Raw genomic sequence first — 24,461 nt, 5'->3', positions numbered from 1 at the left:
TAAAACCAGCTTGAACATCTGGAAGTTCACGGTTCACATATTGTTGAAGCCTGGCTTGGAGAATTTTGAGCATTATTTTACTAGTGTGTGAGATGAGTGCAATTGTTCAGTAGTTTGAGCATTCTTTTGCATTGCTTTTCTTTGGGATTGGAATGAAAACTGACTTTTTCCAGTCCTGTGGGCACTGCTGAGTTTTCCAAATTTGCTGGCATATTGAGTGCAGCACTTTCACAGCATCATCTTTCAGGATTTGAAATAGATCAACTGGAATTCCATCACCTCCACTAGCTTTGTTTGTAGTGATGCTTCCTAAGGCCCACCTGACTTCACATTCCAGGATGTCTGGCTCTAGGTGAGTGATCACACCATCATGATTATCTTGGTCATGAAGACCTTTTTTGTACAGTTCTTCTGTTTTCTTGCCACCTCTTCTTAATATCTTCTACTTCTGTTAGGTCCATACCATTTCTGTCCTTTATTGAGCCCAACTCTGCATGAAATGTTCTCTTGGTATCTCTAATTTTCTTGAAGAGATCTCCAGTCTTTCCCATTCTATTGTTTTCCTCTATTTCTTTGCATTGATCACTGAGGAAGGCTTTTTTGTCTTTCCTTGCTATTCTTTGGAACTCTGCATTGAAATGGGTATATCTTTCCTTTTCTCCTTTGCTTTTCGCTTCTCTTCTTTTCACAGCTATTTGTAAGGCCTCCTCAGACAGCCATTTTGCTTTTAGCATTTCTTTTTCTTGGGGATGGTCTTGATCCCTGTGTCCTGTACAGTGTCACAAACCTCCGTTCATAGTTCATCAGGCAGTCTATCTATCAGATCTAGTCCCTTAAATCTATTTCTCACTTCCACTGTATAATCATAAGGGATTTGATTTAGGTCATACCTGAATGGTCTAGTGGTTTTCCCCACTTTCTTCAGTCTGAATTTGGCAATAAGCAGTTCATGATCTGAGTCACAGTTAGCTCCCGTTCTTGTTTTTGCTGACTGTATAGAGCTTCTCCATCTTTGGCTGCAAAGAATATAATCAGTGTGATTTAGGTGTTGAACATCTGGTGATGTCCGTATGTAGTCTTCTCTTGTGTTGTTGGAAGAGGGTGTTTGCTATGCACTGTATTGGCAAAACTCTATTAGCCTTTGCTCTGCTTCATTCTGTATTCCAAGGCCAAATTTGCCTGTTACTCCAGGTGTTTCTTGACTTCCTACTTTTGCATTCCAGTCCACTATAATGAAAAGGACATCTTTTGGGGGGTGTTAGTTCTAGAAGGTCTTGTAGGTCTTCACAGAACCATTCAACTTCAGCTTCTTCAGCATTACTGGTAGGGGCACAGACTTGGATAACCATGTTATTGAATGGTTTGCCTTGGAAACAAACAGAGATCATTCTGTCATTTTTGAGATTGCAGCCAAGTACTGCATTTTGGACTCTTTGTTGACTATGATGGCTACTCCATTTCTTCTAAGGGATTCTTGCCCACTGTAGTAGATATAATGGTTATCTGAGTTAAATCCACCCATTCCAGTCCATCTTAGTTCACTGATTCCTAGAATGTGGATGTTCACTCTTGCCATCTGTTTGATCACTTCCAATTTGCCTTGATTCATGGACCTAACATTCCAGGTTCCTATACAATACTGCTCTTTGCAGCATCGGACCCTGCTTCCATCACCAGTCACATCCACAACTGGGTGTTGTTTTTGCTTTGGCTCTGTCTCTTCATTCTTTCTGTAGTTAGTTCTCCACTGATCTCCAGTAGCATATTCGGCACTTACTGACCTGGGGAGTTCATCTTTCAGTGTCCTATCTTTTTGCCTTTTCATACCGTTCGTGAGTTCTCAAATACTGAAATGGTTTGCCATTCCCTTATCCAGTGGACCACATTTTGTCAGCACTCTCCACCATGCCCCGTCCATCTTGGCTGGCCTTACATGGCATGGCTCATTGTATCATTACACTATATAAATGTACATTTTTTCTATTTTCTTCTTTGTACTGATTTAAAAATCAATCATATAAAAATATTTATATAATGTACGTTATGCTATGCTAAGTCACTTCAGTCGCGTCCGACTCTGTGCGACCCCATAGACGGCAGCCCACCAGGCTCTGCCGTCCCTGGGATTCTCCAGGCAACAATACTGGAGTGGGTTGCCATTTCCTTCTCCAATGCATGAAAGAGAAAAGTGAAAGTGAAGTCACTCAGTCGTGTCAGACTCTTAGCGACCCCATGGACTGCAGCCTACCAGGCTCCCCTGTCCATGGATTTTCCAGGCAAGAGTACTGGAGTGGGGTGCCATTGCCTTTGAGATTATAACATAGAGACATGCAATACGCTTGCCAATAACAGCACAAAGGAAATGGGTGGCAGCATAGCTGTATTGGGCTAAGGAATGAATCCAGATAACTCAAACACAAGAGAACAAATGAAAGGAACCAGAAATGATAAATATGAAGGTTAAAATAACAAACGCCATAAATATTTATTTACCCTCCTTTCTTATCTCAACTTCTTTAAAAGTCATAAAATTATATAAAGTCATAATTCTCACAATATATTGTTAGGACTGTAACATTTATAGATGTAATATATAGAGAAGTAAAGCAACAAAGTGGGGGAAGGAACCAGAACTATGCAAAAGTAATGTTTCTATAAGTCACTGCTGCTGCTGCTGCTGCTAAGTCACTTCAGTCGTGTCCGACTCTGTGCGACCCCATAGACGGAAGCCCACCAGGCTCACCTGTCCCTAGGATTCTCCAGGCAAGAACACTGGACTGGGTTGCCATTTCCTTCTCTGGTGCATGAAAGTGAAAAGTGAAAGTGAAGTCACTCAGTCGTGTCCCACTCTTAGCGACCCCGTGGACTACAGCCTACCAGGGTCCTTCATCCATGGGATTTTCCAGGCAAGAGTACTGGAGTGGGGTGCCATTGCCTTCTCCTAGAATTAAGTTATAAAATACTTAGAAGAAAACCTAAAGGTAAATCTCCATTACCTCAGATTTGGCAATGGATTTTTAGCTATAACACAAAAAGTATGAACAATAAAAGAAAAAAAATAGATAAATTTGACTTCAACAAAATGAAAAACTTCTGTGCTTCAAAGTACACTATCAAGGAAGAAAGAGACAATCTACACAATGAGAGAAAACATTTGCAAATCATATATCTGATAAGGGATTTGAATATAGAATAAGGACTCTCATATCTCAATAGTAAAAAGAACAATAATCCAATTAAACATTGGGTAAAGGACCTGAATTGCCATTTCTCCAAAGAATACATACAAATGGCCAATAAGCACATGGATAGTTGCTCAACATCTTTAGTTATCAAAGAAACACAAATCAAAACCACAAGGAGACATGACTTCACACCCACCAAAATGGCTAGACCAAAAAAGTCAGATAACAACTAATAGCTAGGATATAGAAAAATTGGTACCCTCAGACACTTCTGATGTAAAATCCTGTAGTCACTCTGAAAACCAGTTTGGCAGCTTTATAAAGAATTAAACATAGAATTACCATATGACCCTACAAATCTACTCTTATGTGTACACCCAAGAGAAATGAAAATATTATGTCCATATAAAACTTGTATATAAATATTAAGCACCATTATTCATAACAGACAAAAGATGGAAACAACCTGAATGACTATCAATTGATGAATGAATAATCTTACATCCATACCATCAAATATTATTCAGCTATAAAAAGAAATGAAGTATTTAATGCATGCCATAGCATGGATGAACCTTGAAAACAATGCTAAGAAGCCAGTCTCAAGACCAAATATTAAAAGATTCCATTTATGTGAAATGTCCAGAATGGACAAGTCTATAGAGACTGAACATAGATTAATGTTGTGTAGGTCTGGTGGGGAAGGGGGAATGAGGGTGATAGCCAAAAGGTTTCTTTCTGAGGTAATGAAAATGTAAAACTGACTGTGGTGATGGTGGTATGTATTGCTGAATATACTAAAACCCATTGAATATAATAAACCCATTGAATTGTACACTTTAAGTGGGTGACTTTTAGATATGTGAACTAATCCCAATAAAGATGTTTTTAAAAAAATGAAGAAAGTACATTATCAGTGTCAGGATCAAGAGTTAAGAACTCATTTAACATAGATTAAAAAAGCACTATGGATTACGTATATGATGCCTCAGTTTCTACCACATCAATATTAATGAAATAAATCAAAAATTCTTTCAAAACTTAAGTCTTTTTAATATGAATTAGTATAATAGAGAGGCAACTGTATAATAATCATTATAATTTAGGTCTTATCATATGAAATCTTTCCATTTTAAGAAAAAATTTTTTCTTAATAAATAAACTCAAATAAATAATAATAAACTCAAAATGGATTAAATACCTAAATGTAAGGCCAGACCCTCTAAAACTCTTATCTTAGAGGATAAGATAGCCAGAACACTCTGACATAAATCACAGCAAGATCTTTTTTGATACACTTCCTAGAGTAATGAAAATAAAAATTAACAAACAGGACCTAGTTAAAAGCTTTTTGCACAGGAGCAGAAACCATGAACAAAACACAGAATGAGATGTGACAGACAAGGAATTAATCCCCAAAATATACAAACAGCTCATGCAGCTCAAGAGAAAAAAAAAAAAAAACAATGAAAATATGGGTGGAAGACCTAAACAGACATTTCTCCAAAGAAGACATACAGATGGCCAAGAGGCACATGAAAAAATATTCAACATCACTAATTATTAGAGAAATGAGAATCAAAACTACAATGAGGTATCACCTCACATCAGTCAGAATGGCCATTATCAAAAGATCTACAAACAATAAATGCTGGAGAGGACTTCCCTTGTGGTACAGTGGATGGGAGTCTGCCTGCCAATGCAGGAGACACGAGTTCAATTCCTTGTATGGGAAGATTCCACATGCAGTGGAGCAACCAAGCCCATGCACCACAACTACTGAGCCAACACACTAGAGCCTGCAAGCCAGCACCACAACTACTGAAGCCTGTATGCTCTGGGGTCCACGAGCCACAACTACTGAGTCCACACGCCACAACTACTGAGGCCCTTGCATGTAGAGTCTGTGCTCTGCAGCAAGAGAAGCCACTGCAATGAGAAGCCACTGCAACAAAGAGTAGCCCCCACTCGCCACAACTAGAGAAAGCCTGCACACAGCAACAAAGACCCAGCTCAACCAAAAATTAATTAATTTTAATTAACTAATTAAAATTAATTAAATTAACTGGGAATGTAAATGTTAACAGCTGCTGTGGAGAACAGTATGGAGGTTCCTTAACTAAAAACAGAGCTACTATATAACCCTTCAATCCTGCTCCTGGGCAAATATTCAGGAAAAAACATAATTCAAAAAGATACATGTACCCCAATATTCATTGCAGCACTATTTACAATAGCCAGGGCATGGAAGCAACCTAAAGGTCCATCAACAAAGGAATGAATAAAGAAGATGTGGTACATATATACAAGGGACTATTACTCATCCATAAAAAAGCACAAAATAATGCCATTTGCAGCAACATGGATTAGACCTAGACACTGTCATACGGAGTGAAGGAAGTCAGAGAAAGACAAATACCACGTGATACTGCTTATATGTGGAATCTAAAAAAATGATACAAATGAACCTATTTACGAAAAGGAAATAGAGTCACAGATGTAGAAAGCGAACTTATGGTTACTAGGGGAGAAGGAGGTAGGCATAAACTGGGAGATTGGGACTGACATGTACAAACTGCTATATTTAAAATGGATAACCAACAAGGACCTACTGTATAGCACAGGGAACTCTGCTCAATGTTATATGACATCCCGGATAGGAAGGGAATTTGGGGAAGAATGGATACATATATGCATGGCTGAATCCCTTTGCTGTCCACTTGAAACTATCACAACACTGTTAATCAGCTATACTCCAATATAAAATAAAAAGCTTAAAAAAATAAAATAGACAACTAATAACCTATTATATAGTACAGGGAACTCTACTCAATATTGTAATGACCTATATGGGAATAGAATCTAAAAATAATAGATATATGTATATGTATAACTGATTCACTTTGTTGTACAGCAGAAACTAACACAACATTGTAAATCAACTATACTTCAATAAAAAACTATTTTTTAAAAATGAAGAAAGTATCAGTGTCAGGATCGAGAGTCAAGGACTCGTTAAACAGAAAAAAGGCACTATCGATTAAGTATATGATGCAATTTCTAACATATCAATATTAATGAAATAAATATAAAATTCCATCATTCAAAATTCTTAAGTTCTTTAATATTAATTAGTATAGTAGAGAGGCAAGTGTATAATAATCACTATAATTTAGGTCTTATCATATGAAATGTTCCCATTTTAAGAAAAAACTTTTAAGCATTTCCCTCTATGAATAGTGGTCTAGTATAATAATTAGATTATGGGTTCCCCAGGTGGCTCAGTGGTAAAGAATCTGCCTGCCAAGCAGGAGATGCAGGTTCAATCCCTGGGTCAGAAAGATCCCCTGGTAAAGGAAATGGCAACCCACTCCAGTATTCTTGCCTGGAGAATTCCATGGACAGAGGAGCTTCGTGGGCTACAGTCCATGGGACTGAAAGAGTTGGAAACAACTCAGTGACTAAACAATTATTAGATAAGTATCTTTATGACTCAACATACATTCACTGTGTGATTAGTGTCTGTCACAGTCTTAATTACCCTTATATAAATATCTAACACACAAAAGGCAATAAACAAATGAATGGCCTTAATGGCTGTCATTTATCTATACTAGAACTTAGTCTCCTCATCTGCAAAATTAGAAGGCCTGGATATGATCTTTTCTATAGTAGTACCATTCAATAGAAATTTCTACAATAATGGAAACATTCCATATCTATATGGCTACTCAGTCTTTAAAATGTAACTAATGCAACTGAGGAATTAGATTTTTAATTTAAACAGCCACATGAAGCTAGCAACTAACACACTATACAGCACAGCTCTAGGGCATAATCCTGTGTGAAAAACACATTTCCCAATACATCACTGTAACCACATACAAGTGGGAATATATATGTGTGTGCATGGCTCGGCTTAAAAGAAAAAAAAAGAACTCCCATATGATCTAGCAATTCCATTTCTGGGAATATATACAAAGGAAATGTAAACACTAACTCTAAAAATATCTGCACCCCCATGTTCATAGTAGCATCACTTACAATAGCCAAGACATGGAAACAACCTAAGTGTCCATCAATGGATGAACTGACAAAGCTATGAGATCATGCATGCATGTGTGCTAAGTTACTTCAGTCATGTCTGAAGCTTTGTGACCCTACTGACTGTAGCCTGACAGGTTCCTCTGTCCATGGGATTCTCCAGGCAAGAACACTGAAGTGGGTAGCCATGCACTCCTCCAAGGGATCTTCCCCACCCAAAGATCAAACCCGCATCTCTTAAGTCTTCTGCACTGGCAGGTGGGTTCTTTACCACTAGCACCACCTACTAAGCCCCAGGAATGACACACATACACTCATAAAACAATACTTTCCTAAATACATATAAAGCATTGATATTTTCTTTCCTATTCTACTAAATTTCATTTAAAAACAGTGCTGATCCAACTACTAATATGACTTCATAACACAGCACTAAGGTTCCTTTCAGCTCTAAAATACACTATACATACTAATGATTTGTTCTAAAATTATGCACTCAGTGTTTATTTTGTAATCTTAACCACAAGTAACTAATTAATCTGAAAATTTGCCTCAGGTTCTATCAGGGTCCACTTTAAAAGCCTTATAATCATTCATTTCCCTGTTAAACCCACATTTTCAAACAAGAGGCAAGAGTTGCGTGCCTTTAAGTAGAAAACAATGGTAACATCTTTTCCTTGCTTTTTACACTTCAGAAATGGTAACCAAAGGAAATGGCAGGATATAGAGGAGAGAGTGGAGGAAACTGTGGGGATAGTGTTCATGTAAAGAGAAAGCTAACTTTTTTATTGCCATTACTTCCTCTGAAACTCTTAATGACTTCTCCTTCCCCCTCATTCTTGGAGCCTGAAAGTCCTACAAATTTTATCTTAACTTCATGTGGCTTATTAGAGGACTAGAGAACAAGACTGGTTCCTGAGAGATCACATGTTACACATTTCAACTACAAAATGCTTTAAAAAAAACTTTACTAAAAGGATCTGATTTGCTTCTCTAGCCCAATCTGCCATCTCCTATCAAGAACTCCAGTTCATGCTCTCTCACCTGTGGGCCTTTGCACATGCTATTCCCTCTTTAACTAACTTCTAATTTTTCAGATCTTGGCTTAGATATCAGTTACTCAAGGCAATTTTCTCCACCTCAAGATTAGTTTTGATGCCTCTCATGTATATTCTTCCAGTACTTTGTACCTTCCCCATCATTGCACACTGTATTATAATTGTTTTAAATATTTATTGACAAAGAATAAAAACTTAAGAGGCTGTTTATCATATAAAGCTGACATTTTAATGATCCAGATGAACAAGGGATGCCAATTAAGCTTTTTGTCAATTATAGGCAATAAAAAGATATACTGAAGTACAAGCATTATAAAAATAACAATTTAAAAAACTATTCTAAAATGAAAGATAATAATGAATACAAATATTAAGATGCACTGTAGCCACAGCTACATTCATTAGCTAAAGATAAGATTATGGCTTCCAAAATGACCTGTGTACACATAGGAACACTATTTTCAGATCAAAGGATAAAGGTGTTTACATATAAATTTAGGGCGGTCTATATTTTGGAGACAGAGATAATTACGGTTTGAGCCTATCAAGGAGCACTGTCAGCAAGGGAGCTAACTGGAGCTAATTCAATTTGCCGCTTGTTTATAGGTAGCTTGTAATCTTCCAGCGCCTTCCAAATTGCTACTTCCCGCTGAGTAAAACCTCAAGCATTGGCAAATTGGTCCCAAACTCTATTACTAACTTTGGAAAGTAGCCCAGTTTTCCTTGCATTTAGAAAAGTAAGCTGCCTGGGAATGGTGTCTTAGTGTGTGTGTGGTAGTCGCTCAACCGTGTCCGACTCTTCGCGACCCCATGGATTGGGGCCCGCCAGGCTCCTCCGTCCGTCGGATTGTCCAGGCAAGAATACTGGAGTGGGTAGCCGTTTCGCTTCTCCAGGTATCTTCCCCATCCAGGAATTAAACCCTGGTCTCCCGCATTGCAGGCAGACTCTTTACCGTCTGAGGCACTAGGAAAGACTATGATGGTGTTTACCCTGCCTCTTAAATTCAGAGGAAAAACTGGAAATTATGAGCGTCACTAGTATGTCCCGTTCCCACTTACTGTACCCTAAAGATTTTCTTCACCCTCTCCTCACATTTCTAACCCTAATTTCCTTCACTAATGCTGCTCCAAGTCAGCCCTGACCTTTCTTCTTTGCACTGTCTCTGACTCAAAGATACAAGAGCAATCTTTTCCCTATAGGTCCCCTTGTCCTTCACCCTACACATTCCAAGTGAAGGGCATCTCACCTGAGAGATTCCAGCAGTTCCCGAGCTGCGGAGCTGATGTGACCTCCACTGCGGACCTGGGCCCCGGAAAGAGACTAGAGGCCGAATCAGAATCACGGCGTGCCGGCGCTTTTCGAAAGCAACCGCCGCAGCTGCCCAGCGCCAAGAATGTATCGCGAGCAGCGCCATCTTGAGCGAGGAAAGAGGAACCGAAGTAGAGGATTGTGGGACTCTGGCGGTCGGAACTCACTACTACCTTAGTCCTTCTCCCCCTCCCTCCCAGGCGGAGACCGGAAATAGCTTCTCTGTGAAGATTCAGCCACTTTAGCGTAACTGCTTCCCCCACCCGCCCCCCGGCTGGTTTTCGAGTGTTTTTCTTACGCAGCCGGGAATATCGGAATAACATTGTTTTTCTTAGCTTCGATTTGTCAGATAAAACACTGGATGCGCAGTTAAATTTGAGTTTCAGATAACAGTGGATCATTTCTTAGTATAGTTAGGTCCCAAAACCGTATTTGCTAAATCCAGCAACCATATCTGGTCAGTCATCTCACTCTTCTGCCGACTCCAACTCGGTGCCGAGATCCGCTCTCTCCATTTTCCCTCTAAATATTCTCATCACTCTCCTGTGTACTACTGCTTAGGGCAGATTAAACTACAGATATTGATGTCCCCAGGGAGAAGCTTCATCTGTGAGATACACTGTGAGATTCACTTGCTGTGTTGTTGTTTAGTCGCTAAGTCGTGTCCGACTCTTTTGTGACCCCATGGACTGTAGTCCGCCAGGCTCCTCTGTCCATGGGATTTTCAAGCAATAATACTGGAGTGGGTTGCCGTTTCCTTCTCTCTGCGATGTTGTAAGCGCTTTCATTTGGCTGATTGTTCTTCGCACAAACTTTGGAGCAGTTTTCCATTGGTTTTCTGTTGCTCTTGGGAGGGTTTTATACGCACAAACACACACACCCCTTTACTCTGCTAATTTGCCTCTGTACCTCTTCCTTTTGGTTTCTGCAGTATCTAATTATTGTGAAGCAGCTAGATTTGCTGAAGGATGGTAAAATGAAAATGTATGCAGAGAAGTTCATGTTTAAAGACGCATTTATATTCTTTTGTCACCACTATCATCCAACAAAATGATGTTGAAATATGTTTATGGTTATCTAGGAAACTATATTTCTAAGCATAAATGCTACCTGAAACCCTGGAGACGGTAGTGTGGTTTGCAATATTCTATTCACTGCTGCATTCTCAAACTTTCGCACAAGACAGGCAAATAATTATGAACTAGCTATGTAGAGGCACCGTGGACTAATGATAAGTCTGATAAAGACAAAGAATATGCATGACCCGTGCAGTTAGCTTTACTTTGTTTCAGGATTCATATTAGGCTCCAGGTTTCCAGAGAAGAAGATGCTTGAAAGGAATTATTTACAGACTAAAGGAATTGTTTAAGACTGAAGTTTCCAGTTGAAAGGAATTCCATGTGAAGGAAATAGCATGTTTAACAACAAGAAGGCATGAGAAGACATCTCCAGGTTTGGGAGTAGGGAGTGTGTGGCAGAGTAGTAAGAGATGGGCCTGGGTAAGCAGAGATGGTAAAGGGGCTTGTATTTCATTCTAAGAAGTTAATGCTTGATTCTATATGAGTGAATGGTTTTAATCAGTAAGAAAGTGAAAGTTGCTCAGTCCTATCTGACTCTTTCTGACTCCATGGACTATATAGCCCACGGAATTCTCTGGCCCAGAATACTGGAGTGGGTAGCCTTTCCCTTCTCCAGGGGATCTTCCCAACCCAGGGATTGAACCCAGGTTTCCAACATTGCAGGCATATTCTTTACCAGCTGAGCCACAAGGGAAGCCCTTAATTGGGAATGTAACATGATTAGATTTATATGTTCATTAAACCACTCTGGCTTAGTAAGGTTGTACTGGAGGGAGTTCAGACTGGAGTCATGAATTTAAGGCAATTGTCATAAAATAAAGGCCTGAACCTGGCAGTAGCAAGGGCAGTAGGTCAATTCCAGAGATATTATGGAGATAGAATTGACAGAACTTAGTGACTAATTTGATATTTCTGGCTTCTCATTGTCTAGTTGACAAATCAACAGTGGCTTCTTTCATTAATGTCTACCTAAATCATCATTAATAAACATTTATTCAGCATCTATTCTGTGTTAACCAGAGAAGGCAATGGCAACCCACTCCAGTACTCTTGCCTGGAAAATCCCATGGATGGAGGAGCCTGGTGGGCTGCAGTCCATGGGGTCGCGGAGAGTCCGCACAACTGAGCGACTTCATTTTCACTTTTCACTTTCCTGCATTGGAGAAGGAAATGGCAACCCACTCCAGTGTTCTTGCCTGGAGAATCCCAGGGACAGAGGAGCCTGGTAGGAGGCTGTCTATGGGGTCACACAGAGTCGGACACGACTGAAGCGACTTAGCAGCAGCATTCTGTGTTAACAACACTGTACACTAGAGAAGCCCTAGATTCTACCAATGATTTCTATAATAGCTGAGTATTGCTACTGAATCTTTCTACCCAAGTAAAGTATTGTCCAGTAATGCTCTAATTTAAAAAAAAAAAATTCAGGAACCTAGGGATTCCCTGGTGGTCCAGTTGTTAGGGCTCTGTGCTTCTACTTCAAGGGGCATGGGTTTGATCCCTGGTCAGGGAATTAAGATCAGGCATGCTTCAGGGTGGAGCCAAAAAAAATTTAAAACTGTGGGAACCTATACAATATATATTTTGTGATAGTCTGTCAGATATAATGTGACAAGATAATATCTTAAATTTATGTACTTTCGGAAACACACACATTATCTTTCTGGATCTTAGTAACATTTTTGTGGGTATTTCTTGTTGCTAGTAGATAAAGAAGACCAGGGCCATGTTGTGTTAGAGTCAGCACTAGAACCGTAGTATTCAAACTACTATTCCACTGTTTTTTACACTAAAGATGTTACCCCCACTCAAATGCAAGATTTAATTGAAAGTCTCTATGGGCCATAGAGAATTCTCAGATTTTAAATAAGGCATAATCTCAGAAGTCTGAAACATCTGATCCTACAGATGATTTCTCAGGAGTGTTGAGATGTTTCATTACAATCACCTAAGGCATTATTGTCATGGAGCAACAGTTGTAAGGTTTTTGACTGGAGTCACAACATTTTTACCAAAGTAGTTTTATTGTAAGTCAACTCCTCTGATTAAGAAATGTAAATAACATTGAAATAAGAAAGTAGTTACTCTCTGATGAGCTAAAGTGAATCACATATGAGCCAAATAAACCAAAGAAATTTTCCAGTGCACCCAGAAATAGAACATGAAGCATAACAAGAGTTGTGCACTGGGGAGAACTGCAGCAATAGGCCAACTTGGCCTGCAGCAACTTGACACATATGTGTTGGAAATAAACTGGAGAGAGGAACACACAATAAAAGTCACTATAAATAGCTGTTGAAATTCATACCTTATTAATTCTCACATCAAGCCTGCAGAATATGTATTATTTATTCATATTCCCATATTTATGAGGAAACAGGCTGGGTCAGGTTGTAATTTGATAGAGGTCACAGAGCTAATGGGACAAAGACCAAACCTAGGTTTCATGACTCTGAATACGGTGCTCTTTTCACTTAATTACACCTGAAATGTGGAAGAAACACTTGAGTACTTCAAGAATGCCACAGTAGTCTTTTCTAGTTCTAGAAAATGACAAAACTTATTCCTACCTCAGTGCCTTTGCATTTACTTTCCCACTGTGGTCATGTATGGATGTGAGATTTGGACTGTGAAGAAGGCTGAGCACCGAAGAATTGATGCTTTTGAACTGTGGTGTTGGAGAAGACTCTTGAGAGGCCCTTGGACTGCAAGGAGATCCAACCAGTCCATTCTGAAGGAGATCAGCCCTGGGATTTCTTTGGAAGGAATGATGCTAAAGCTGAAACTCCAGTACTTTGGCCACCCCATGCGAAGAGTTGACTCATTGGAAAAGACTCTGATGCTGGGAGGGATTGGGGGCAGCAGGAGAATGGGACGACAGAAGATGAGATGGCTGGATGGCATCACTGACTGGATGGACATGAGTCTCAGTGAGCTCCGGGAGTTGGTGATGGACAGGGAGGCCTGGCTTGGTGCGATTCATGGGGTCGCAAAGAGTCAGACACAACTGAGCGACTGATCTGATCTGATCTGATCTACCTGGAACTTTCCCCTCTACCTGGAACTTCTTCCTTCCTGGAGGCTTTTTAATGACTCAAATATCACCTGTTTAGAGAAGCTTTTCAAAAGCATCTTATCTAAAGAAGTCACCCCCTGATCCTACCACTCTCTATCATTGCTTTGGTTTTGTTTTTTTTGCTCTAAAATCTTGCTATTCTAAGAGTGTTCCACAGACCACTAGCATTGGCATCACCCAGGATGTCAGTAAGAAATGCCGAATCTCAGCCGTCCCCCCGCCAGACTAATGATTCAGAATCTGCATTTTAATAAGAATTCCCCAGTTTATTCATGTACACATTAAAATTTGAGAAGCACATATCACTTTCTGAAACTAACTTGATTTTGTGAATTTTTAATGTTAAGAAATATTTCATCGTAACTGAAGATTGTGAAGGAGAAGATAATGGACACCCACGTACCTGTAACCTGGCTTAGTCATATACTAACATTTTACTATATTTGCTTTATATTTTGAAAAGAATAGTTTAGTGAAGACGCCTGTGTTAGCCCTCTCTAGCCCTAGTCTCTTTGTCCATGTAGATTTATTCCGGTTTTATTCCTTTATATTACTTTGGTGGAGTTTGGAAAGGGGACAAATAGATTTGAATAATTCACCATGATTATCATGATGTCTTACATTTTTTTATGAAGTGTGTATATACTTAATACAGTGGTTTAATGAACATACAAATCTAATCATGTTTCTTTCCTGATTAAAACCATTCACTTGCTATAGGATCAAGCATTAACTTCTTAGAATGAAATACAAGCCCCTTTACCATGGACAAGGATTGTACAAGAAAATTATATGTCAGTTTTAAGACTAGATCTTGGTTCCCCCACCAGAGATTGAACGTGAGCCCCCTCAGTGGCTTCCCTGATGGCTCAGTGCATAAAGAATCGCCTGCAATGCAGGAGACACAGCAGATGCAGGTTTGATCCCTGGGTCCAGAATACCCCCTGGAGGAAGAAATGGCAACTCCTCCAGTATTCTTGCCTGGAGAATCCCATGGACAGAGGAACCTGGCGGTCTGCAGTCTATAGCATCACACAGAATCAGACATGACTGAGCAGCTAAGCACACACATCCCTGCAATGGAGTGCAGAGTCCTGACCACTGGACCACCAGGGAATTCCTTGATAGACAACTTTTAAAAGATAGATATTATATAGAAACAAGATGTTGAAAACATCAGAAAATATATTTAATAAAATTCAACACTCATCCAAGATTTTAAAACTCTTTAGTCTTCTCTAAATTGGTAAAGGGTATCTCTCCCACCATAAATGAAAATGTATTTCAAGTATTTAACTTAATGATGACAATTTAGTAGTGTTTTCCTTAAAGATGGGACTATGCCAAAAAGGTGCTCACTTACCCACTACTATTTGACATTGTATTAGATGGAAGTACTGGTCAATGCAATAAATGAGAAATAGAAACAAAAGGTATAAGGATTGAAAGAGAGAAAATAGCAGTAAACTATAGATTATTTTTCCAGTTTAAAAAAATAATCTATTGATAAACTAATAAAAAACAATATAGTTATACAAGGTTGCTAAGTAGAAGGTTAAAAAATAATCAGTACCCTGTAAAGGATATAACAATTTTTTAACTCGTCCAAATTTTCTACAGCTTTGCTACTTATTTGTGTGCTTTGTTCTACTAATATCAGTAGTAAAATGTAGCATCGTGGATGTAGATTTGTCAATTTTTTCTTGTAATTTGGTCACCTATTGTATATGTTAAGTTGATATTTTTAGTATAAGGTGCATACAGGTTAATGATTGTTTTATCTTCATGGTGGCTGAAAAATTTATTAAGTCATTTCCTTTTTATTAATAATATTTTTCACCATGAGTTCTCTTTTGTCTGATACTAACATCACCATTTCATTGCCTACTATATTTTTTCTACCCCTTTATTGTTAGCCCCTCTTGTTTGATGGTTTTAGGTATGCCTTTGTAGCAACACACACATGAATGTGTTTTTATATCCATTCTGAGAGTCTCTTTTAATAGATACCTATGATTAGTGGAAAATTCTGAAAGAGATGGGAATACCAGACCACCTGACCTGCCTCTTGAGAAACCTATATGCAAGTCAGGAAGCAACAGTTAGAACCGGACATGGAACAACAGACTGGTTCCAAATAGGAAAAGGAGTACGTCAAGGCTGTATATTGTCACCCTGCCTATTTAACTTATATGCAGAGTACATCATGAGAAACGCTGGGCTGGAAAAAGCACAAACTGGAATCAAGATTGCAGGGAGAAATATCAATAACCTCAGATATGCATATGACACCACCCTTATGGCAGAAAGTGAAGAAGAATTAAAAAGCCTCTTGATGAAAGTTAAAGTGGAGAGTGAAAAAGTTGGCTTAAAGCTCAACATTCAGAAAACGAAGATCATGGCATCTGGTCCCATCACTTCATGGCAAATGGATGGGAAACAGTGGAAACAGTGTCAGACTTTATTTTTTGGGGCTCCAAAATCACTGCAGATGGTGATTGCAGCCATGAAATTAAAAGACATTTACTCCTTAGAAGGAAAGTTATAACCAACCTAGATAGCATATTCAGAAGGAGAGACATTACTTTGCCAACAAAGGTCCATCTAGTCAAGGCTATGGTTTTTCCAGTGGTCATGTATGGATGTGAGAATTGGACTATAAAGAAAGCTGAGCACTGAAGAATTGATGCTTTTGAACTGTGGTGCTGGGGAAGACTCTTGAGAGTCCCTTGGACTGCAAGGAGATCCAACCAGTCCATCCTAAAGGAGATTAGTCCCGTGTGTTCATTGGAAGGACTGATGCTGAAGCTGAAACTCCAGTACTTTGGCCACCTCATGTGAAGAGTTGACTCATTGGAAAAGACCCTGATGCTGGGAGGGATTGGGGGCAGGAGGAGAAGGGGACAACAGAGGATGAGATGGCTGGATGGCATCACTGACTCGATGGACATGAGTCTGGGTGAACTCCAGGAGTTGGTGATGGACAGGGAGGCCTGGCGTGCTGTGATTCATGAGGTTGCAAAGAGTCGGATGCGATTGAGCAACTGAACTGAACTGAACTGATGATTAATTTACATTTATACATTAACTATAAGCATATTTGGGCTGATTTCTATTATATTATTTTGTATTTTATTTTTGCCATAGTTTTTGTTTACTTCTTTTTCCTTTCTTTTCTTCCTTCACATGAATTTATTGAAATTTCCCCCCCTACTGGTTTGAAAGTTATGTATGTTATTTACATTTCTTTCAATGATTACTCTTATAACTTTAAAGATACTTATGTTACTATACATTTTTCTAACACAGTCTAAAAGTAACATTTCTAGCCTTCTACCAAAAAATAAAAGAATTTTGGAACTCTCTAGTTTCCCCTTCTATCCTCCTAGTTACAGTAGTTTAGATTTTTATTCTATCTACCTCTTTGAATTAATTATTATCATGATTTTTTATAGTTAATACTTATTTAGGTATTTCAACATGATTCACTGATGTTTTTGTTCAACATTGCCTAATTCCATCACACTTTTTACTTCTGATTTCATTTTCAGTCTTGCTGGAATGCATCCTTTCAGTTCAGTTTAGTCGTTCAGTCATGTCCGACTCTTTGCGACTACATGGACTTCAGCATGCCAGGTTTCCCTGTCCATCACCCATCGCCATCACCATGCATCCTTAAGCAGTTATTTTACTGAAGTTGTGTTGTAGTATACTTTGAGTCTTGAGTCCTGAAATATCTTTATTTCACTGATTATTTCACAAGTTCTAAGTCGACAGATTACTTGATTAGATTTCCGTGGGCCTATGTTTTTCCATTATTACATACGCTGGTTTTCTCTTTTGGTGGTAAGAGTCTTTGTATACTTTGTAAATTTTAGTTATGCTCTCTTTTTTCAGAGAGAGTTGTCTCCTGTAAGAGTTCTGCACATACACTGGATTGTAGAGGTGTCACTATGGAGCAGTTTTGTGCTTGTTTCCACAGTGTCCCTATAAAAGTTTGGGGCCAGTTTTTACAGTTTATTCTTTTAGCTTTTGCTTTCTATACAATATATGTAGTATGTATGTGGACCCCACACCCATGCATAGTGGAGATTTTTCATGGAGGACCTACAGCTGAGAATGGATTTCCTGCTTACAAATCCACATTCACAGGCCAAGGGTCAAAGTTTTAGCAGTACTTCCTATTTCAGGAAGCTCAGTTCCAGCTCACTACCCATGCACTGGATCTGTGGCTTACCATGCATTTCGGTAAGGCATTAAAACTCCAGTCACGTGAGGGTGGAGGAACAGTTTGAATACAAAGAAACATGGAAGAATTTGGTGAGACTTTCATATCATGACTGTGGTAGTTGTTATACTACTTTATGTGTGTATTAAAACTTGCAGAACTATAAACCAAAAGGGTGATTTTATTTTGTACCTAAATTTTAAAAAGGAAAAATAATACCCCAGACTTTGTATTACAACTGTCTGACTCCTCTTAGGAGCATTGAGCTTCAACTCTTGTTTACTCTTCTGATTGCATTTCCTCTTCATTTCTGACACATAGAGAGTTTCTTTGTTTTCAAACTCAATTATGCATTTTTAAAAACTAGGAGGGATGTTATTTTATCCAACTTGTCTATGTGTTTGGAGGGTGTAGAAAAGTGTTTCTCACATCTTGTCAGTTAACCCTGTTGACTCCATTATATACCTCTTGATCACTTGACACTCATACTTTAAGGAAATACAGCCCAAAAATTACTCCAAAAGAAAAAAATAAGGGAAACTGCACAGAGATGCTTATATCAGTGTGAGTCATAATGATAACTTTTGAAAACAATCCCACCTCTTACACAAGCAGTTCAATGGAAAACCTCAATGATAGTTTTATGAAAAGTATATGACTTGTGTTGGTATATGGAAGTGTACATGAAATAATGTTGAATAAGACAGAACACAAAGATATATATATATATAGACAAACACATACATATATGTACACATAAACATATATATATGTGTGTATGTATATATGTATGTGCATGCATACTAAATGACTTCAGTCTTGTCCAACTCTTTGCAACCCTATGGACCATAGCCTGCCAGATTCCTCTGTCCATGGGAATTCTCTAGGCAAGAATACTGGAGTGGATTGCCATGCCCTCCTCCAGGGGATCTTCATGACCCAGGGATTGAGCCAGCGTCTCTTATGTCTCCTGCATTGGTAGGCAAATTCTTTGCCCCTAGCGCCACCTGAGAAGCCCATATGTACATATACATGTACACATAGCCACATTTATTATTATTAGGATATATCAGACCATTGGTATAACATTTTTCAAATGACACAGTACAAAATAAATAATTGATGTTTTAAAGTTATGTTTATCACTCCCCTTCTTTTTTTTAAGATTTTGTTTTGATGTGGACCATTGTTCAAAAGTCTTCATTAAATTTGTCACAATATTGTTTCTGTTTTATGTTTTTTTGTTTGTTTGTTTTTTTTGGCCATGAAGCTTGTGGCTCCCTGACCACAGATCAAACTGGTACCCTCTGCATTGGAAGGTGAAGTCCTAACCACTGGACCCCATGGGAAGTCCCTTCCCTCTTTGTGAGGGGAACATTTATTGAGCATTTATTCTCTTCTAAGTACTCTGCTTTAACTGGTATCATCTGATTTTGTCCTCTCATAAGCCCATATAGAGTAGGTTCTATTATAACCTCCACTTTTCAAATGAAGGAAAGGAAGCTTAGGGGTTACCCAGGAACACATAGCTTGGAAGTGGTTGATATCTAAACCCAGAGGGTCTTATTCCAAAGCACATGCTCCTTACCACTATGCCATTAGAGTGGTTTTTTTGTTTAATTTCCTTTAATTAATTTATTTATTTTTGGCTATGCTGGGTCTTTGTTGCTGTGTGCAGGCTTTCTCTAGTTGCAGCTAGCAGGAGCTAGTCTTCATTGTGATACCAGGGCTTCTCATTGCAGTAACTTCTCTTGCAGAGCACAGGTTTTGGGGCATGCACACTTCAGTATTTGTGGCACACAGATTCAGTAGTTGTGCCTCAAGGACTTAGTTGCTCCACAGCATGTGGAATCTTCCAAGACCAGGGATTGAATCTATGTTCCTTGCATTGGCAGGTGGATTCTTAACTACTAGACCACTGGGGAAGTACTAGAGTGTTTTAATCATAGTTGTTTGTATTTAAAAAAAAATTTAAACTCCTCTATCCATGGGATTTTTCAGGCAAGAATACTGGAGTGGGTTGCCATTTCCTCCACCAGGGAAATCTTCCTGGCCCAGGGATTGAACCCACATCTGCTATGTCTCCTACACTGCAGCAGATTCTTTACCACTGAGCCATTGGGGAAGACCCCCCCAAATTTAAAACTCATGCAAAAATGTTATTTTTTAGCCTAATAAAAGTTTAGAGATTTTATTCAATTTTACTGTTTTACTTCCAGGGGGGAAATCTTCTACAAATTTAAAAATGACCTGGTTCATTTGCATGTTATACAAAATAATCGTATCTTAATCCTTCTCATGTATAATAACAACAGCTATTAATTATTGAGAGCTTAATCTATAATAAGGACTTGCTATATGGTTTACATACATGATCTCATATAATCTTCCCCAGTGTTCTATGAGGCAGGTAATATTAAGATCAACTTTTATTTTCTGCTTAGGAAAACAGATTTGCAGAAGTTCAGGAACTTGCCCAAAGGTACTTACCTATTAAGAAGCAGAGCCAGAACTCAAACCTAAGCCTGACCCTAAAGTCTGTGCTGTCAACCTAAACTGTAATGTCTCTTCATATGTTTGTCAACATGACTGCAGAGTTTAAGGAGCATGCCAAAGCTGTACTCACTTCCTAATATTGTGGGCAATCCTATGTATTGTAAAGCAGCAACCAAGTTTTCCTTGGCAAAGAATGATCTTGTGGAAATTTTCATGGGACTGTGGGACTCCATGCAGATGGCACAGTAAGAATCATTGTTTTTCTGAAAACTATGTATACCATTGCTCAGAGAATAATCAAATGGATCCCTTAGAAATGTTGCTAGATAGACCATGATTTCAAGTTTCTTAAAAATCTATTTAACTTGCTAATTTCATAGCTCCATGGTTTTACTCTGGTGTTAAGGAGCCAGTGAACTGTGAAAACTTTTTTTTTAATCTGTGTGACATGTAAGTCCATGATGAAGCTGTATGCAGCATGATGTTTTTAATCTTTCAGAACTCATTTCAGTTTCCATCTTAAAGTGCCGGATCCAAAGGCCAGAAGAGTGAAATGAGAAAATGAGAATTGAAAAATCAGAGAATGTTATCTGGGAAAATACTTTAATGAGGCATGTTACAAAGGGGTTGGTAGATTTGAGTATGACATCAGTTTTTAGGCTGAGCCTGATGAAGATTCCTTTCAGATCTTAATGTAACATCTTGAATCTAATATCTCTGGCTATTAAAACTCATGATTATGTGACTTCTTGTTAATCAGAAAATCATTGCTCTCCTTATATTTGAATGAGATTTTCTAGCAAAATCAGATTTTTAAAAAGATCCATTAATTATCCGGGCAACTGCAACAATTATGACACAATGTCACAATTGTGTCTCTATGACACAATCATGGAGCAGGAAGGGAACACAGGTACATGGAGGCAATACTGGATGGTATGACTAAAAAAAGAGTCCATATGACATTGTAGTCACTTCCTGTTGCTTCATAACAAATTAGCACAAATTTGGCAACTTAAAACAACATACATTTACTAATTCACAATTTCTGTGGGTCAGGAATCTTAGTACAAATCAGCTGCATATTCTGCTCAGAGCCTTACCAAGATAAAATCAAGGTGTCAGTCAGGTCTGCAATCTCACCTGAGATGTAGAATCCTTCCCTCTTCCTAGCTCCCTGACTGTTGGCAAAACTCACTTCCTTGCAGTTGTATGACTGAATTCATTGTTTTCTGATGGATGTTGGCTGGGAACTACTTTCAGTTTCTAGAAGCATCCTCAGGTTCTTTCTAGGTGACCCCCTTGATAAGCAGTGAGCTTAGTTGCTTTTTCAAGGCCAGCAAGAGAATCTCTTTTGCTTATTTCTTAATTGAGATAAAATTGGTGTGTAACATTGTATTAGTTTTAGGTGTACAAAAAACTGATATGGTATAAAATTGCAAAAGTGATTATCACAATAAGTTTAATTAGCATCCATCTCCCCACATAGTTACTAATTTTTTTCTTGTGATTAGAACTTTTAAGATCTACTTTCTCAGTAAGTTTCAAACAAGTATTCAACACAGTATAGATAACTACAATCACCATGCTGTATATTACATCCTCATGACTTATTTATCTTACAACTGGAAGTTTGTACCATTTGACCATCATTTTACTTAAACTCTTTCTTTCAGGAAAGGCCTGAATCCCCTTTTAAAGGGTTTGCCTGATTACATGAGGCCCAGTCTGAATAATCTCTCTTTTGATTAACAAAGTCAACTGATTAGGGACCTTAACTACACCTACACCTTCTTCATCTTTGCCATGTAACATAACCAAATCGAGAGAGTGCTATCCCATCATATGCACAAATTCTTCCCATACTCAAAGGGAAGGAATTATACGGGGCATGTACACGAGAGGGCAAGAATCTTGGGGCCCATCTTTAAACTTTGCCTATGATGAAAAACTGGAGTTCAAGATCAAGTTGTAAATTAATACTTACGTCTGCAGAAAAACATATACATGAATGCTCATAGCAGCATTATTCATAATAGCCAAAAATACTTATCAACTAGTGACTGGATAAATAAAGTGTGATATATCCATATAATGGAATATTATTTGACCATACAAAGGAATGAGGTGTTAATACATTACAACATGGATAGACCTTGAGAGCATAATGCTAAATGAAAAAATTCGAAACACCACATATTGTATGGTTCCATTTTTATGACATTCCTAGAATAAGCATATCTAGACAGAATATAGACTAGTGTCTGCTTAAGACTTTGGGGTTTGGGGTAAGTGCTGGAGTGGCTGCTAATGAGTATGAAGTTTTCTTTCTGGGATAAAATGTTCTAAAATAGATTGTGGTGATGATTGTACAACTCTATGAATAAAGTAAAAGCCACTGAATTATATTCCTTATATAAGTGAATTAGATGGTGTGCTCGTGCATGCATACTCAGTCATGTATGACTTTTTGCAACCCTGTGGGCTGTAGCCTGTGAGGCTCCTCTGTCCATGGGATTCTCTAGGCAAGAATACTGGAATGGGTTGCCACTTCCTCCTCCAGGGGATCTTCCTGACCCAGAGAACAAACCTGTGTCTACTATGTCTCCTGCATTGGCAGCCAGATTCTTTACCACTGAGCCACCTGGGAAGCCTGGATTAGATGTACATGAATTATATTTCAATAAAATTGTTAATAAAAGATCAAGTTGTACTATTTGATAACTTCTTTGAAATTCAGGAATTTAAACTTAGTTTTCTCATCCTTAATGGATATAATAATACCTACTTTACAAGGTTGCTGTGAGGATCAAATGATATAATTACGGAGATTGTTTTGTAAATTGCAAATTGTTATACAATTTTTTATTTGTTTATTTATTTTTGACTGTACCACATGGCATGTGGAATCTTGGTTCCCTGAGCAGGGATTGAAATTGGGTCCTCTACAATAGAAGCATTGAATCAACCACTGGATGGCCAGGGAAGTCCAGTGCTATACAATTTTAAAAAATCATTATTATGTAGTCTATAACTCTGCAAGGGACTTCCCTGGTGGCTCAGATGGTAAAGCGTTTGTCTACAATGCTGGAGACCCAGGTTTGATACCTGGGTCGGGAAGATCCCCTGGAAAAGGAAATGGCAATCCACTCCAGTACTATTGCCTGGAAAATCCCATGGACAGAGGAGCTTGGTAGGCTACACTCCACGGGGCTGCAAAGAGTCGGACACAACTGAGCGACTTCAGGAGAGGCGGCAGTGAGGAGATACCTCTCGTCCAAGGTAAGGAACAGCGGCTGCACTTTGCTGGAGCAGCCGTGAAGAGATACCCCACGACCAAGGTAAGAAAAACCCAAGTAAGACGGTAGGTGTTGGAAGAGGGCATCAGAGGACAGACACTGAAACCATACTCACAGAAAACTAGTCAATCTAATCACACTAGGACCACAGCTTTGTCTAACTCAATGAAACTAAGCCATGCCCGTGGGGCCGCCCAAGACGGGTGGGTCATGGTGGAGAGGACTGACAGAATGTGGTCCACTGGACAAGGGAATGGCAAACCACTTCAGTATTCTTGCCTTGAGAACCCCACGAACAGTATGAAAAGGCAAAATGATAGGATACTGAAAGAAGAACTCCCTAGGTCAGTAGGTGCCCAATATGCTACTGGAGATCAGTGGAGAAATAACTCCAGAAAGAATGAAGGGATGGAACCAAAGCAAAAAAAAACACCCAGTTGTGGATGTGACTGGTGACAGAAGCAAGGTCCGATGCTGTAAAGAGCAATATTGCATAGGAACCTGGAATGTCAGGTCCATGAATCAAGACAAATTGGAAGTGGTCAAACAGGAGATGGCAAGAGTGAATGTCAACATTCTAGGAATCAGCGAACTAAAATGGACTGGAATGGGTGAATTTAACTCAGATGACCATTATATCTACTACTGCAGGCAGGAATTCCTTAGAAGAAATGGAGTGGCCATCAT

The 24,461-nt window shown here is 38.8% G+C and overlaps 1 protein-coding gene across 1 annotated transcript in view; it reads right to left on the bottom strand.

Annotated features, from left to right (window-relative positions):
* Positions 1-9,702, bottom strand: part of ABCB7 (ATP binding cassette subfamily B member 7) — a 158,554-nt gene extending 148,852 nt beyond the window's left edge. The window contains exon 1 of the mRNA XM_019956073.2: positions 9,535-9,702. Coding sequence (XP_019811632.1) covers positions 9,535-9,702 — 168 coding nt within the window. The remainder of the gene's footprint in view (positions 1-9,534) is intronic.
* Positions 9,703-24,461: the final 14,759 nt, after the last annotated feature.

Source organism: Bos indicus, chromosome X, assembly GCF_029378745.1.
Source record: "Bos indicus isolate NIAB-ARS_2022 breed Sahiwal x Tharparkar chromosome X, NIAB-ARS_B.indTharparkar_mat_pri_1.0, whole genome shotgun sequence".
In the NCBI taxonomy this organism is placed as follows: Eukaryota; Metazoa; Chordata; class Mammalia; order Artiodactyla; family Bovidae; genus Bos; species Bos indicus.
Note: the sequence above shows the minus strand (reverse complement) of the source record. Positions and strands in the feature narration are given on the sequence as shown.